Source organism: Hydra vulgaris, chromosome 01 (assembly GCF_038396675.1).
Source record: "Hydra vulgaris chromosome 01, alternate assembly HydraT2T_AEP".
Taxonomy (NCBI): Eukaryota; Metazoa; Cnidaria; class Hydrozoa; order Anthoathecata; family Hydridae; genus Hydra; species Hydra vulgaris.
This window is the reverse complement of record NC_088920.1, coordinates 9,825,045-9,843,332: the sequence shown is the minus strand read 5'-3', so window position 1 is coordinate 9,843,332 and position 18,288 is coordinate 9,825,045. Positions and strand designations below refer to the sequence as shown.

The 18,288-nt window shown below is 25.9% G+C and overlaps 1 protein-coding gene across 2 annotated transcripts in view; it reads right to left on the bottom strand.

Annotated features, from left to right (window-relative positions):
- The window catches only part of LOC100200954 (fibronectin), a 31,103-nt gene extending 12,815 nt beyond the window's left edge, over positions 1-18,288 (bottom strand). For both annotated transcript variants that reach the window (XM_065787346.1, XM_065787347.1), the window contains exons 1-7: positions 18,146-18,288; positions 17,764-17,819; positions 9,042-9,353; positions 6,144-6,422; positions 3,031-3,321; positions 2,606-2,884; positions 1,681-1,965 (exon numbers count right to left, since the gene is read on the bottom strand). In XM_065787346.1, the coding sequence (XP_065643418.1) occupies positions 1,681-1,965; positions 2,606-2,884; positions 3,031-3,321; positions 6,144-6,422; positions 9,042-9,353; positions 17,764-17,803 (1,486 nt within the window). In that variant the 5' untranslated portion in view covers positions 17,804-17,819; positions 18,146-18,288. The remainder of the gene's footprint in view (positions 1-1,680; positions 1,966-2,605; positions 2,885-3,030; positions 3,322-6,143; positions 6,423-9,041; positions 9,354-17,763; positions 17,820-18,145) is intronic.

The following is an 18,288-nucleotide window of genomic DNA, read 5'->3' as shown; positions in this document are numbered from 1 at the left end:
ATATATATATATATATATATATATATATATATATATATATATATATATATATATATATATATATATATATATATTCTTATATCTTTATATATATATTGTTGTTTTGATTATGTAATATTATTCAATTTTTTTTCGATTTGAGAGTGATCAATATCACAAAATGAAATAATCACAAAATAGATCCATAAATAAATAAAAAAGATGAAAAAAAAAAACTTTTTTAAGGTACTTAAAGCTTCATGTTGTTTGCGGCACTCATCCACCATATATTTAAATCAAGAAAAATCCCTTCAAAAGTACATTAAAAAACCGTTACAAAATTAAAAAAAAAAATAATGGAATGAGTTCTGACGTCAAATAATAATAATAATAATAACAATAATAACAATAATAGCAATAATAATAATAGTAATAATAATAATATGGAAAAACATCTTTTTTAATCGCTAGTGTCATATTGGGAAAGAAGGAATCTGTTTCTATGCATACACTTAGAAACAATCTCACTCCTTTTATTCAATAAATTAGTATTTTTATAATATAGAATTTTATGTTTGAGCTAGATAATTTGTAGTTTGAAGTGATGGCATTTCTTAACAAGTGGTTATAATCACTTTTAGATAAATTGTAAAGATTGGTTGTTTTATCATTGTTTTATTTTAAAAACTGCTGTGTACCTTTTGAAACTTAATGTGTTTTACAAGATCAATGAGTTCATTCTCAAAAGTTAGCATTTCAGTAATTTGTTTTGGATGATTAGATGTTTTAAATATTAAGTACTTTTTTTCTATAAAATCAATAAAATTTTAAAATACTATAACTTCAGTCACTTATGGATATATATATTTCATTACTAAACTCAGTAAATTTTAAACAGTCCTCAATTGTTTTTAGAGCATAGACGTTTTGCTTTACAAAACCCCAAAGGAAATAGTCTAACAGTGTTTCCTAGATCTATACTATAAAAAAATAAAAAACAAAGAATGTAAAAAGATTCTTGTTGATAATACAACTACCAATAATAATAAGTTTAGTGATAAAAAACTGGTAACAAAGTTGGTAATGGTAAAACTAAAAATTTTTTATTTTCAATAAAAACTTATTCGATGTTTACTACATCAAAACCAGATTCTGTTTAAAGTTTTTTTTTAAATTTGTTGTTTATACAACTAGATAATAAAATGCATTTTCTTCGATTATCTTAAATTTAATTTTAAAACACTGTTTTTCAATGTTTTCAATTTGCTAACAACTAATCTGTTTAAAATCGTTTTGAGTTTTGTTTAATGAAACACATTAATTTATAAGTTAATAAAATCTAGACAAAGTGAGAAAAAAAATTAATAAATTATTTCTCATGATCTAGCAGCTTATGGATTGCATTTACACAAAATGTTAGGCGGATTAAGCTATGAAAAAAATTCAGTTCTCTACTATAAGTGGAAGCTCAAATAAGCCTTTTACAGTTATTGTAAAAGACTTAAGTGGAAGCTCAAATAAGCCTTTTACAGTTATTGTAAAAGACCTATTTGAGAAATTAAAGAAAATTAAATTAAAGAAAATTACAATTAAGTATTGAATGGTAATGAATTAGGGATTGGGAACAAAGTTAGGAATGCATTTAATCCAGATATTCAATAAAAACTTTAAAACTTATAAAAGAATAAAAAAAAACAATACCTGGTTCTAATTTAGTACGAAATCCATTTGAAGCTTCTGAACTAGATATATTATTTTCATCTTTGACAAAAATCTTTATTATATAAGGATTGTTTGGTGCCAGATTTGTAAATGTATACCATGAGACATTTTTTGTGAATAATTTTGTGGTATTTATGACTTTAATACTATTATCAAAGAGAATGACAATAGAGCTGCTGTAGTCTACGCTTGAGACATTCCATGAAACATTTGCAGATGAATCACTAATAGCAGATATTGTAATTGAAACCGGTTTTGGGCCAGCTTTAAATCATTATTTGGAAAAAATTATATATCATTCATTAAATATATCAGTAAAAATTAAAAAAAATATTTACAAAATTGTGTAAAAAATCTTTCTTTTATAAACAAAAGTTGAGTTTTTTTTATAAAAATAAAAAAAAGCATGTAAATCTGATGATGTAAATGTTTTGACAACTACTTGTTTCAAAACTGCACCATTGTTAAGAATTCATATAAGTATATAACTATTTTCCTTTAGCTACCACACGGGCATGTGTTGTCCTAATGACATCTAGACATTTTTTATCTAAAGCACTAAAATCTGTTTATGGGTCAAGTATGAAAAACTCAACTTTTGAAAAAGCTTAACTCAATAAAATTACATTTTGAAGGAAAACTGACAGTTGACAGTGACCGAACTTTTAACAAAATAATATCCAGTTTACAATGTTTTTGATCAAAAACATTGCAAATCTTCAGATGATTCAGAAACTTGTCAGTTATCAATTCTTTAGACACATCATCAAACATATAATTAATCACTTTATTTAATCTTGAATCTCAGTATTTACTAATATACTAATAAACTTAATAATTAATTAGTTTGTAAAGATATAATACTAAATTGTTACAAAAAGATTTTCAAGAAAATTTTACTTACCAGTTACAAAGATATTGTCCACTGAAAACTCTCCAAATACGTCATTTAAAACAACAGCTTGGATAGCAACACTATATTGTGTTCCTGAAACTAAATTCATCAAAGTATATGAGTTTACATCACCTGGAACTTTTTGAGACATTGGCTGCATGCCTATTATGTTATACACAATGTTGTAACTATTAATAGGATATAGTGTTGTAGGTGTTTCCCATGTAATCAGGGCACTTTCTTTACTGACATTAGTAATTGAAACAAATCTTGGTGGTGGTGGTAAAGCTAAAAAAAAAAAAAACACACTATTGCATATTTCATATGATTGGAAAGATAATTTTTCTATTTTATGGAATAAATTTTTATTTGTAACAGCTAATTACAAAATTATTTAAAGTTATATAAAATACCTGCAGTTAATTTTAAAATACCTGCAATTAATGTTTTAAAACCAACTACTGAAGACCATTCTGAAATAATATCACTCATAACACTTACTGAACGAACTCTAAATGTGTAATTAGTGGCTATTTTTAATCCTATTACAACATAGTTTACAGAATTAGATAAAAACACTGATGTATTCTCATTAGATGACATTTCCGAAAGTTCTATCATGTAACTAACAATATCTTGACCATTTTGAGGATCAACCCATGACAGCTCAGCAGATGTCTCAAGAATATTGCTTACTGATAAGTTATTTGGAGCTTCAGGAGGAGCTGCAAAAAAATTTATAAAAATTATCAACTCGTTTTCTGCAATTTAAGTAAAATATAAACAGACACTTGGATACATTTTAGATAATTAAGGAACACAAAAATGACAAATATTAAATAAGAAATCTTTAAAATGTAATAAACCACCTGTTTGTTATCTAAATCTATATTAAGAGAGTCAGAATTATACCTATGACAGTTTTGGGAACATTCTAAGATTTTAGAAAAAGGTAAAAAAGAAATTTACTATAGAAAACTTTTTTTTTCAGTTTCTTATTCTAAATACTGTCTGCTTTTGAAAATCATTGGTAGACAGGAATTAAACTAGAAAAAAAAACTAGGCGTAGCATAACTTGGAACTTGACAGGTGTGAGAGGAAAACTGTAAGCTTCCACAATTGAAATAAATGAACTAGATTTTGAAATTAAAACAATTTTTTATAAAAACTTAATTATAAAATACAAATTACAAATTTATTATACACAATTACAATTATATGGTTTAATGTAATAATGAAAACGCAACTTTTTTTCAAGCTGTTCTTTCAATTAGTGAAGATGACCATTGCTTTCCAATATTTTATACACAAGGAAACTGATTGAATTTACAAGAAAAAAACAATTTTACAAAAAAACTTTATGAAGCTTCTACACCTACAAGTCAACTTGTTAAAATATATATTAGGGGAATAGAATTATTAAAAAACCTAAACAAAACTATTCGATCATGGAATTATTGAAAAATATCTCATAAGATAATTGTCAAATCCGAATGTTTCGAATATAGAGAAATGGGGATAAAATTATTTAACTCAAGCCACAAATTTTTTTCATCCATTTATTTCAGCCATCCGATGATGGTTGAAATAAAATTGTCAAAGAAAAAGTCATTATTATCAGAATTATTTTGATACTTTTACTTTGTTAAACAAATTCAAAAAAAAATTTAATCTTAGAAATTAAAAAAGAAAAAAGAAAACATCTAAGAAAATGGTTTAATATGGTCAATCTGCTTTAAACAAACAGTTTGTACTTATATTGTACTATAAAGTTTCTATAAATTATAGAACTTTCTATAAATCTAATAAAAACTTTCTATAAAAACTTTTTAAAACTAACGTTTTATAACTAAAATTGGTTTTCCACTGGGTGCATACCCAGTATAAAATGTGGGTGCATACCCAGTATAAAATGTGGGTGCATACCCAGTATAAAATCAGTAGTCAACAGATTACATATACTACATTTTTATTTACCCTTTAATTAGTATTAGTATAATGATTTATATTTCAAAATTTTAAATTTATATTTTTAATAGTCAACAGATACATAGATTACATTTTTTTTGCTGTTTAACAAGTAAAAATTAAGATTCAGATTTAATAAAGAAAAATGTCAATGAAGAGTTATAATCGATTTTAAAATATTCAGAAGAAGATTTTTCCAGGAAAATAGTGTAGCTGGTTTCACAACTGTTGATTGTTTCCTAAATGTCTTTTACTACCTGGATCCTAGTGACATGATCAGTAAAACAAAGAAGGCAGTATAAACTTTCTCATTAAGTTTTTGTATAAAACATTTTGAATTTTTTTTTTATTTTTCTCTCATTGATCTTTATTAAACAAAGTATTAAATTCAAAGAAAATAACAACACACCTTGCAACATATTGCAACACACCTTGCAGCACACAATCTTTTTATAAAGCTTTTGCATAAAATTTTGACGAAATTAATTAAGTTAATATTAAAAATACTAACAAGTATAAAAGTACTGTGTTAATAGACAAATCAAATAAAGACAAAAAAAAATGATAACTAAAAAATAACAAAATGACTTAATGGTAGTTAATTAAGCAGAATTGTATCTCAGGTTTTAAATATTTCTTTTTTGAAACTTAAAAGAACTTAGCAACCTCACCATAGCTTTGAATCCTTTTTGATAGCTATACATATATATTTGGGCCTCCGTATGCAATGTTAAATTCTGTATACTTATTAAATTTCTGAGGCAGTGTATGTATGTTTACATATATTTTAAAAATTTAATAGTTTATATTTTATAACTACGTAAATTTATGTATATTTTCTCTAAGATTATAGTTTTCATTTATAGTTAATTCAAACTTGTTAAATATTGTCAAATATTTAATTATCCTGTTCAAAAGAGGTCTGGGTATTAAAGTTTGTAGGATAGAGATTATTGTTAAATCAATAAAAAATGTTGATTGATATTTATTTTAAATACACCCATCATTTTAATCATTTATTAAAGTTACATAAATACAAGTTTTAATCACATAGTTACAATGTTGATTATGATTTGCTTTATGTCTATATTTTTCAAAACCTGTTTGCCAATTTTAATAATAAAGAACTACTGGCAAAAAAAAAATTAATTGGTTGAAAAAAACAACAATACATAAGTCACTCTCTGCTAGCTACCTTTTTAAGTTTCTATGCACTTAAAATAAACAAAATTTGAAAGATAATGAATTATTAAACAAAAACAAAAAAAATTTTAAAAACAAAACAACTAAAAACAAAATAACAAAAAAATAAATAATACTAAATATTTTAAAATGTCAAAAATAAATAAGGAATAAAACACTGATAGTTAATTTTAAGCAACAATAAAATTAACAATTGTGTTTTTTACTACTTGTACTGTTCAATATTTTATACAACTTCTTCTGGTCTGTGTTATATACTAATTATTCTGTGTTACATACTAACTGGATTATAACTAACTATTACAAACACTAATAGTTACACTAAAAACTTTTTTATTTTATATTTAAATTTATTTTATTTTAAACAATAACTTACAAATATTAGTTTGAAAGCCACCAGTTAAATATGAACTTCTCAGATTATTTAAAAGTGCATTTATAAATACTGAATACGGTGTTGACGGAGTAAGCATCTCCACCTCTATTTCATAAACATCACTTGACACAACATATTGATTTGTTACTTGTAAGCTCTTTGAGTTACGAATAAACAACTGATAGCTATCAACTTTGGATAAAGATGGCGTCCATTTTAAATTTACTTTAGTATCAATAATATTTGTTATTGATAAGGATGTAGGAGGCAATGGCCCTTCTAATCAAATAAAAATAAAAAAATAAATTAAACCAGTGTTACTGTGAATCTATAACAAATCTAATTCTTATATATTTTCTAACTATTATATTATTATTTATTTATATTATTATTTACATTATCTTATTATTTATTTAGTTGATGGTATATAAAAACTTAAAGATTCAAAGAGAATAAAGAAGTCACAAGTAAAAGTTTTCAAGAAAACATAATTAATTTACATAAATTAACGAATAAATTTATAGACAATATTATTAGGCCTATTTTTTTTGTTGGTATTTATTTCACAAATAACTAAATAAAGCAAATATGGACCATTTATTTTGAAAGTGGTGTAAGTCCATTTTTCAAAAAAAGTTAGAAACCACATAACTTACATTTAACTTAGTGTGCACTTTTTATTTATAAATAATTTACAGTTAGTATTTAAACATATCTATATGCTTTGATCAATTTTAAATTCGTTAATAAATGAAATTGCATAACAGTTGATTATGAAAATGGTGTAAGTCCATTTTCTTTAGAATTACTCATTAAGCACATATAAAAGGTTTATCTGTCAAATTATGCAAAAGCGTAATTCCACTAATAAAAACACATGTTTAAAGAAATTACAAAAAGAAGGAGAATTATAGAGCTAGTATGTACATCAGACGAGGATGATGTTTCTTATAGCCAAAACTTCGATTCTGCAAAAGAAAGTAAAGGACAATATGCCCAAAGAATAAGTATAGATAAGTGAAATTCCGGACAAGAATATTGTACAAAAAACTTCGAAAATAAAAATTGTAAAAAAAATTTGAAAATAAAAATTGTAACTGTTCGAAAAAATGTGTAGAATGTTTTAATGAAGCAGAACATAAAATAATTTTTCAACAATTTTGGAATATGAGCAACTTTGATAAACAAAACTTATTTTTCCATGAAAGTGTTCATAGTTATCCTGTAAAAAGAAGAAGGCCAAGAAGTTATGCGGGAACTTTGAGAACTGATGTGTATAAATATCACTTGAGCACTCCTCCTGAAAACGTTTTAGTGTGTAAGAAATTTTTTATAAATACTTTTAATATATCTACGGGACGGATTGATCGCATCTTAAAAGCAAAAGATATTCCAAAAGACATGTGTGGGAGAATGGATGGTACTTGCAGGAGAACTAGTGAACTCGCAATAAAATTTGTTAGAGAACACATAAAAAGTTTTCTGGCTTTTGAGAGTCATTACACTCGATCCCGAAATCCAGAACGAAAGTATTTGAACACTGAATTAAAAATAAACAATATGTTTAATTTATACTTAGGAAAATGTGCAAAAATTAATGAAATTGCAGTTGAATGGACATACAGGAAATAATATTTTAAACAAGGGATTCCACAATCTTCACAAAGGTAAAGTTTTTATGTATGTGTGGGACGAAATTACTGCTTCTAGGGTATAATTACTAACAACTAAATCCAATTTCCTGATCACAGGAAATTGCATTTAGTTGCCTAAGACAAAATGTGACGACCCAAAATCATGTTATAGTTTACAGTGATATGTGCACTGGGCAAAATTGAAATATTCAAATGGCATTGATGTGGTTAAGAGTTGTCCAGTTCTTGGAAAATAACATTGAAATCATCGACCATAAATTTTTGCTTTCTGGACATCGTATTTACCAAGCGATGCAGATTTTGGTGTTATAGAAATGGCATTACGAAAAAATAATTTCTTGTACACTCCTGAGGATTATTATGAGATTGTAAAGCAATGTCGACGAAATAATAAGTTTAATTTGTACAAAATAAAACGTGACAATTTTATTTTAACAAAATATCTAGAAAATGCAATTCAAAAAAGAAAAAAAATTACTGAAGGAGAAAAGGTAAACTGGCTGAAAATATGTTGGCTGAGGTTTTATAAAAGTGCACCATATACTATTTCATATAAAACATCGATGCTGTGCTGTGATATTACATGATAGTTGCATTTCTGTCTCTATTTATTATACACAAGATTAGGAACAACTTATTTAGATCTAACAAACATCTCAAAAAACAACAAAGTTGGCTTTAGAATTGGCTGATAATTATATTGCAGTAAATCACCTTGTTTTCTCCGGTTGTTGAATCGCTTTTGATTTTACTTTTTCTTTCTGTTTTATGTAATCTCTAAATAAATTAATTTGAATCCTAATTTGAAAAAATTCAAAATATGAACTTTAAAAAAAACTCTGCCAGCATGAGTTTAAGCAGGCTTACTTGAAACCAAATATTTTTAAAATCAAAGCTAACTGGTTTTAGATAGATTTATAAATAGATATCAAGTTGGCATTGTTTGAAAAAATAAGAACTTGATTTTATTGATGTTAGGCCCCATTGTGAGAATATAGAAATTTATTAATAATAAATAATTACAATAATAATTAATTAATAAAAAATAATTACAAGAATAATTAATTAATAATAAATAATTATAATATTAAATTATTTTATTCGCTCACTAAATCTAATCTTGTAAAAAAATAAATCTAAATTTTAATTTTAAAGAATTTATAACTTTTTAATTATAAAATAATTTTATAATTGAAAAATTATAAGTTCTTTAAAATAAATTATAAAGAATAAAAAATCATACCTGTAACACAAGCAACATATACACTCCACTGACCATATTCAGTTTCATTGTTGCTAATAACTGTTTCATTGAAGCCACCAATTGGTCTCACCCTAACTTGATAACTAGTTCCCGAAAATAAGTTTGTAACATTAAAAAAATTTTTACTATTGTCTTCAGTGTCACGAATACTTGCTGCAGTTTGCGGAATGATAGAGTATTCAACTTGGAAGCCAGAAACAGTATTATTGTATTGATCCCATTTTACAACAAAAAAATCAATGCCAACAGAATCAATTTGAACATTGCTAACAGGAGGTGGTGCAGCATTTACTTAAGAAAAAATTTATTTATTGTATTTCAAACTTTTAGGTTACAAACAAAACGACTTATAACATAATAACTTTCCTATTGAGATATTCAAGTGATTCTGAACTGTTAGATAAATCTGATTTTATTTGTATTATTTAAAAATAGTCTTTTCGTGCAAAGATTTCTTAATCAAAAAATGCTTTGTATATATGATTGGTTTATTAATGTAAACCGAGCTCTTAGACTACGTATAAAACTTCTGAACTGATTTTTTATAACAACTGTACATATGATTTTTTGATAACAATTTTAGAAGCAATATTTCTAGAATAATTATTAATATACTATATTAATGTTTATTCATTTTATTTATTAACGTTTATACTCAAATATGAATGAATTAAAGTAAAAAATGAGTATAAATTAAAGCAAAAAATAATAAAAACAAAGTTATAAAATAAAAATAATAAAGTTTAATCTAAGAATGACTGAATAAATCAATTCAAATCAATTCGTATTTTGAAAAAAAATATATATATATATATATATATATATATATATATATATATATATATATATATATATATATATATATATATATATATATATATATAAATGCACTTTAATGTAAAAAGGCAATTGAAAAATTATGTACTTTTTTGTTATTATTATTTGATTTTTTAGATTCATTTTAATTTAATTTATAATATGCAATTCCTTTTTGATTTAAGTCTTGTTTTGATTTTTAAATTCCTTTTTTAAAAATCGCGCGCATGCCTCTGCTTTAAAATCAGCGAATCACATTTCGCCTATTTCTGCTTAATTGGAACCCAAATACGCTTTCCAAATATGCTTTTGAGAAATCTTCTGTCCTTAAGGAATTTTCAAATGAAGCCTTCAGTAGTGTGTCTTCGTTCAAGCGAACACCATTAGTGCGTCAGGTAAAATTTTGACGCGTGTCGCTTGGTGATCCAAGTGTTATAGGTTCCTTTTTACAATTTAGTTTTACTTGAAATTTTAAAAATATTGTTTTTATTGGTGATACGCAAGTCAGGTTTAATTAAGTAAACTTTGTTCGTAAAGGTTTTGTTCATTCATGTTTATAAATCAATTCAATAAATCATGACCAAGTTATACGTATTGTTAATTCTTTTAAAAAAATTTTTTTTTTTTAAATAGGTTTATGGTTATAAGTTTTATAATAAAACTTATTATCATAATCTAAAAACCGTTTAAAAGTTTTGTCTCCGGCCCGAGAGTTTAAGCATACAAGCGTTATATCGAGGCAGTGGTAGAAAAGAATTTCTCGTAAACAGTTAATAAGTCGTGAGGAAACTTCCTTCTAACGCGTCGCGTTTCAAACGTTCGCTAGAAATCAACTACGCACATGAATAATTAATGATTTAAAATTCATACTTCTGTTTTGAATGATTTGTTTTAATATTTTAGAGATTTACGTCAGTGACAGATCCAGGAATTATTAGTGGGGGAGGGGGTATGCTGAAATAATTTTGTACCACATTTGTGTCTCCAAAAGAAAGGGTCCTCAATTTCTAAGATATTTTTGGACTTTCAGGTTATGGTGGGTGGGAATGCATACCCCCTATACCCTTGGATACCTATGTTATCTTTAAATATAAAGTAAATTTTGATGCAGATTTTCCAGCAAGATCGCTTTAATTGTTTATAACGCAGATATATATTAATATATATATATATATATATATATATATATATATATATATATATATATATATATATATATATATATATATATATATATATATATATATATACATATATGTATATCTGTGCTTGTGGTCGGGTAACGTTGACCACCCGTCATCTGCTGATTTTATGATAAATGATGTACATAGTGGGAATTGTGATTTGAATTTGGTTGGTTTAAATTTAAATGCAGTTGGCTCTACATATACAAATATAAATTTTAATTCACAATATTCGTCTATTGATACACCTCTTGGTCAATCACAAGTACTGCTGTGTAACAGGAATGCTTGTGGTTCGGGTAATTATATATAAATTGCTAAATTAATGATGGTTCATTAATGATTTCATCTAAAGTAAACAAAAAACTACGAGTATCTACCCACCTGGACTGCCGATACACAAAAGTCACTTCACTCAATAATAAATTTGATCTTTTTCTAGATACATTTAAACCTGATAATTTTATGATTAGAGAAACGTGGTTTACACCTTCAAGTATAATGCAACTAGAAGATTATAATATATTTTACTGCAATCGTTGCAGCGCTAACTCAAGTAAACACCGTGGCGGTGGGGTAGCCATATATGTAAAAGATAAATATGTCGCATATTCTCCGAAGGAAAAATTATTCAACGATATATCGATCGAACAAGTATGGTGCGTTATTAAAATTGAAAATGAAACCATATTAACTGGTTGTATCTATCGTCCACTAGACGCACCAGAAGCCACTAATAAAAAAATCGAATTGATTTTTAAACAAGTTAAAAAAGTTAGTGATAATAACAAATAAACTGGTCTCATAATAGCTGGTGACTTCAATTATCCAAATATAAAATGGAGCGATAATAATGTACAAACAGTACTAAATAATGATAAATCAGCACAAATGTTTTTAGACAATTTAAATGATAATTATTTACATCAAAACGTAATAAATTCAACCTTTAATCTGACAGCTACATCTGTGTTAGAGGGAGATACACTGGACTTGGTCTTAACTGATGCACCTTAGCGTATCTCAGTCATACATCACAATCCACCCTTGAGCAACATAGAAAAGGCATACCAAATTTTACACTGGCATCCCAGGAAAAAAAGTTTTATAGAATTTCTATAAACTTTTGGAACATATGGTCTATAGAAATTCTATAGAATTCTATAAAATTTCTATAGAATTCTATAAAATTTCTATAGAATCTCTGTTAATTTCTATAGAAATTCCAATAGAACTTTTATTTCTACTTTTTATTTTATAGAAAATAAAGTTTTATAGCAATTTCTATAGAAATTAATTGACATTCTATAGAAATTTTATAGAATTCTATAGAATTTTTATAGACCATATGTTCCAAAAGTTTATAGAAATTCTATAGAACTTTTTATCCTGGGATTATGAGATTTGGGCTTCAACTTGTACAAAAGAATTATATGGCAAATCAATACTTAATTTTATAAGAGGAAATGAATGGAGGGTTCAAAAATACTGATTGGTCAAAACTTTTTCACAATAAAAGTCTTAATCAATGCTATGAAATATTATTAAATAAATATCAGGAGCTATCAATTCAACACATACCAAAACGAAATAACAAGAGGAGGAATATAAGTCCGTGGATAGACAATCGATTAAAGACCGAATTAAGGGAAAAAGCAAATTTGTGGGAAAAAATTAATATTCAATAATTTCAAACCATCATCTCTATTGCAACAATTTAAACAACAATGGAAACTAATTGAAAATACTGTTAAACGAAAGCGTATTGAATACGAAAAAATGGTTGTCGAAAAATCAAAAGAAGATCAAAAAATCTTTTATGGATATGTCAATGCAAACAAAAAAATTAAATCTGGTATAACATAAATTTTTAATGAACAAGGCAATCTACATACAAATGGTGAAGCAATAGCTGACGTATTAAATAATAGTTTCAACTCAGTTTTTGTTCATGAAGAGAAAGATAACACACCAGTTATTATATCAACAACTGATAAAACTTTACAATTAGGTTTAGATAATGTAATCGCGCGTGATTCATTTGAGAAAAAATTAAAACAATTAGATATCAATAAGTTGGTTGGTGTAGATAGAGTTAGTCCACACGTCTTGAATAAATGCTATACTACTATTAGTGAACCTCTGCTTCTGATATACAAAAAATTCCATCAATGGAACAAAAGCTACCCGATTTATGGAAATCAGCAAATATCTTACCATTATTTTAAAAGGGTGATAAAACCGATGTATCAAATTATCGGCCAATTTTACTAACAACGCTCCCTTGTAATATTTTGGGATCGCTGATTAAAGGTAAAATTTTTGATCATCTAAAAACGGTTTATTAAATGAAAATCAGCACGGATTCGTGCTGATTTTCATTTAATAAACCGTTTTTATTCGGCAAAATCCAGATATGCTGTATCTGGATTTTGCCGAAGCCTTTGATAAAGTGCCACAATCACGTTTGATTAACAAATTAAAATCATATGGTATTGTTGCCAACGTTCTGAATTGGATTGAAGAGTTTTTATGCAATAGAAAACAAAAAGTTGTTCTCGGAGATTGTACATCAAAATAATTACCAGTTGTCAGTGGCGTACCACAGGGATCAGTTTTAGGACCGTTACTGTTCCTAATATTTATCAACGATCTACCGGATTAGGTCAATAACAAGATAAAACTATATGCCAACGATATTAAAATCATAAAAATCATAAAGAATGCAAGTGACAATGAGAAATTACAATTAGATGTAGACAAAATCATTGCATGGTCCTCCACTTGGTTAACAAAATTTTGAATTATGAAAAATGTAATATATATGGACAAAAATAATCCAAATAGAGTGTATATAATGCATGATATTGACACCGGACACTACCATACCATATCTAATACGGAAGATGAAAGAGACCTAGGCATAGTAATGCAATCAGATCTAAAATGGTAAACTCAAGTTAATTCAGTTGTTGGTTAAGCAAACATGATGCTTGGCATTATAAAACGAACATTTAAACATTTTGATGACAATACGGTAAAAAAAGTTATATACAGCTTTCGTGTGTCCACATCTGGAATTTGCTATACAAGCCTGGTGTTCTTACTTAAGATAAGACATCGATAAAATTGAAAAAGTCCAAAGAAGAGCCACTAAGATAGCACCGGCGTTGAAGAAATTACCATATGAAAGAATATTCGAGGTCATACTACTAACAACTCTAGAAGAGCGTCGAATAGGTAGTGATTCAATCCGGCAATATAAAATTTAGCGACGATAAAATCAATTGGATTTCCCAGTACAATTACACCAAGTCACAAAAGGGCCCTCGTCTGAGACAACCCAAATTTAAATTGAAAAAGCTATTCTGCAAAAACCCTTATAGATACAATTTTTTCACAAATCGTATTGTCCACACGTGGAATAATCTGCCGAATGATATAATAGAAGTTGAGTCAATAAATATATTTAAAAATAAACAAGACATTTTAGAGATTTGCAAAAACTTTTTATTAAAACAAAAATTATAAAGAATAACATTACAGTAAACACCTATTTAGTCAAAAGCTGATACAGTGCAATATCTACTGTTATTGCACTCCACAAATGTTTAAAACAGTTGTCCCAGCTATTATTTATTATTATTATTGTTATTATTATTATTGTTATTGCTACTATTATCATTATTATTATTATTATTATTATTATTATATATATATTTATATATATATATATATATATATATATATATATATATATATATATATTATATATATATATATATATATATATATATATATATATATATATTTATATATATATATATATATATTTATATATATATATATATATATATATATATATATATATATACATATATATAATATATATATATATATATTATATATATATTTATATATATATATATATATATATATATATATATATATATATATATATATATATATATATATATATATATATATATATATATATATATATATATATATATATATATATATATATATATATATATATATATATATATATATATATATATATATATTAGGGTGTATCAAAAAAAACTTTTTTTTCAATATCAAGTTGTAATAGTGTGGAAAAGTTACTTAACCAGGCAGTGATTAATTATGCAAATTTTTGTGAAAAAATTTTGATGTCTTCGGTTGCCGCCAGGGGGCGGAATTTTGACAAAAAAAACAATTTTTTTATTTTTCTCGGGTTTTTTGACAACAATAGTGCGCAAATCCCTTATACATATCAAAGCTGTAATAGAGTGGAAAAATGACACAATGAGTCATTTATTAATAGAGCAAAATTTCAAGAAAAAATTGTGATGTCTTTAGTTGCCGCCAGGGGAGCTAATTTTTAACAAAATCACATTTTTTTTTCAATTTATTATCAAAATTGCAAAATATGTTGCAAAAAGAGGCATGCATAATTCCATTATGTCAAAGTTGTAATAGAGTGAAAAAAATTACACAACGAGTCATTTATTAATAGGATTTAATTTCAACAAAAAATTTTGATGTCTTCAGTTGCCGCCAGGGGGGCCAATTTTTAACAAAAAAACACTTTTTTTCAAAAAATTTGAAATAGCCACAATGAGTCTTTTTAAATATTAATAGGATAAAATTTTAAGAAATCATATAGCACGTAATTTTCAGAAATTTTAAACCGTGACACTTGTCTAACGTAAATAATTTATTAGTTATTACGTCACCCAATTACGTCATTTTCTAAAAGTTTTGGTAAATAATTCTTGTGAAAAATAAAAAACAATAATATTTTATCATTTGATGATTTAATTTTGCTGTAACACAATTAGTTAAAATATAAAATAAATTTAGAAAAAAACAATAAACAAGCATGTCTAAATTATTAACTGCTACAAAGCCCTCAATGAAAACAAGGAGAAATGTGACATGTCCTATTTTTGGAAAACCGACCGAGTTAGGGACAAATGTCTTGCCAACATATAAAACTATTATGCAAAGTTATCTTTTCACAATGCAGAAAACGAGAGTTGAAAATGACGGAAAGCAGCCTTCTGTGAAAGAAATTTCTGAAAAACTGGCAGATGCAGTTGAAGATTTGTGGAGAAAAGCATCAATACCAATGGTGTCACGTAAGCTTATAGTGAAAATGTTTGTTGACTACCATCAAAAGTATAGAAATCTAATGAAATTGGTCCAGAAAAACTGACAAAAAAACTGAAATCGGTCCAAAAAAAGTCCAAAAAAACTGACAGCAGACGATAATACCATGCTTTACACGCTTAGCAGATGTAACCCAAAAGCGGGAGTATCAACTTTAAGTGCAGAAATCAATAGGTTACTGGTAGAAAAAACAGTTAGTCGAATGACAATAAGGAAGTTATTACGCAAGAAAGAACTAAATTCGTTTCATGGTGTAAGAAAGCCTTTGTTGATGTTAACCAATTGCCACAGACAAAAAAAATGGTGCCAAGAGCGTTTAAATTATTCAGTGGAATAATGGAAAATGATTATCTTTAGTGATGAATCAAATTTCGAAATTATTAACAAAAAAAACAAGAGATTTGTTCGTCGCAAAAATATTTGAAGCAACACCTTCTAAGCCGTATTTAAAAAGGTGGTGTTTCCGTCGGCATATGGGGACATATATCAGGCTCAGGTGTTGTCTGTCATAAAATTTACGAAGAACGATTAAATCAGTGTGAGTATCGCGACATTTTGGAAAACGCGCTTATCTCTAGTCGCAATTAGTTCCAGGTTGATCAAAACTGGTTATTTCAACAAGACAATGCTCCATACCATACAGCGTTCAATCACTGATTATTTCCTTAAAAGTAATATTCAACTCATGCCTTGGCCAGACTTAAACCTGATCGAAATTTTATGGAGCTGGATGGATTATTAACTAACAAAAAAGCAAATAGCTAATCACGAAATGTTCATACAAGAACTGACCAAACTGTGGTTTAAAGTACCAATTAAAATGATTGAAAACTTGATTGAATCAATGCCAAGGCGTATACAATACTATTAATATATATTTCGATTAAAAGAAGTTGTAGGTGCGTTTAAACTTTATTGCACTTTTTTCTAAGTAATCTTTTGATTACTTGAGTTTGTTATTTAATTTCAGAAAAAAATTTTTGTTTTTTTCATTCAAAGTTGTGTTTTTTTCTTAAATAATAATCCTCTAAGAATAAGAATAAATAAATAAACTTAGACCATGCCTCGTATTTTCTCTAAACATAACTTAACTTTAAAAAAAACAAGTACGTTTAAAATTTCTGTTTAAGGTGTATATATGTATATATATATATACATATATATATATATATATATATATATATATATATATATATATATATATATATATCATATATATATATATATATATATATATATATATATATATATATATATATATATATATATATATATATATATATATATATATATATATATAAGTAAAGCATATAATAAAAATTCACCTAAGTTGTATTATACAAAAAATAGGCTGGAATATATATATTATATATATAGTAGCACTTATTGAGGTATATATAGAGGTATTTAACAATATCTCTATATATACAAAAATACGCAATACAAAAATGTGTAGACTATTAAATGTATAATATATGATAGATAAATATGAAATTTATTGACGAAAAAAAGTTACAGCATACCAGATACCAAAAATAATCCAAAAATTGATACAATCTTCATTATTTTTTTAGCATTTCTAAATTAAAAAAGTTATTCAAACTATTACAACAAATAACCTGCTTTTTTTGTATATAAATTTTTTGTCATTTAGATTATTCAAATAGCAATAAAACATGGGTTTGTTTACGTTCTCTTAATGACAATTTACGTTCTCGTAATGACAATTTATGTTCTCTTAATGAAAATTTATGTCCTCGTACTGAAATTTATGTTGTCGTACTAAAAATTTACGTTCTCGTAAATCTTCCTGATGATTAAGGATGATGTATGCATTTTTGTCATATTTATTACGTTAATGAATTCTATAAGTATTAAAAGATAATTTTTTTATATTATACTAACAAAGTTGTATGTTTTCAGCATTTTTGTCGGTTTTTTGTTCTTAATTTCTTCCTTGATTATAAATTCTTTATAAATATATTCACAACATATAAATCGGTATATACATTAGTTAATAAGCAATCAGTGTACACAAATAAAAATGT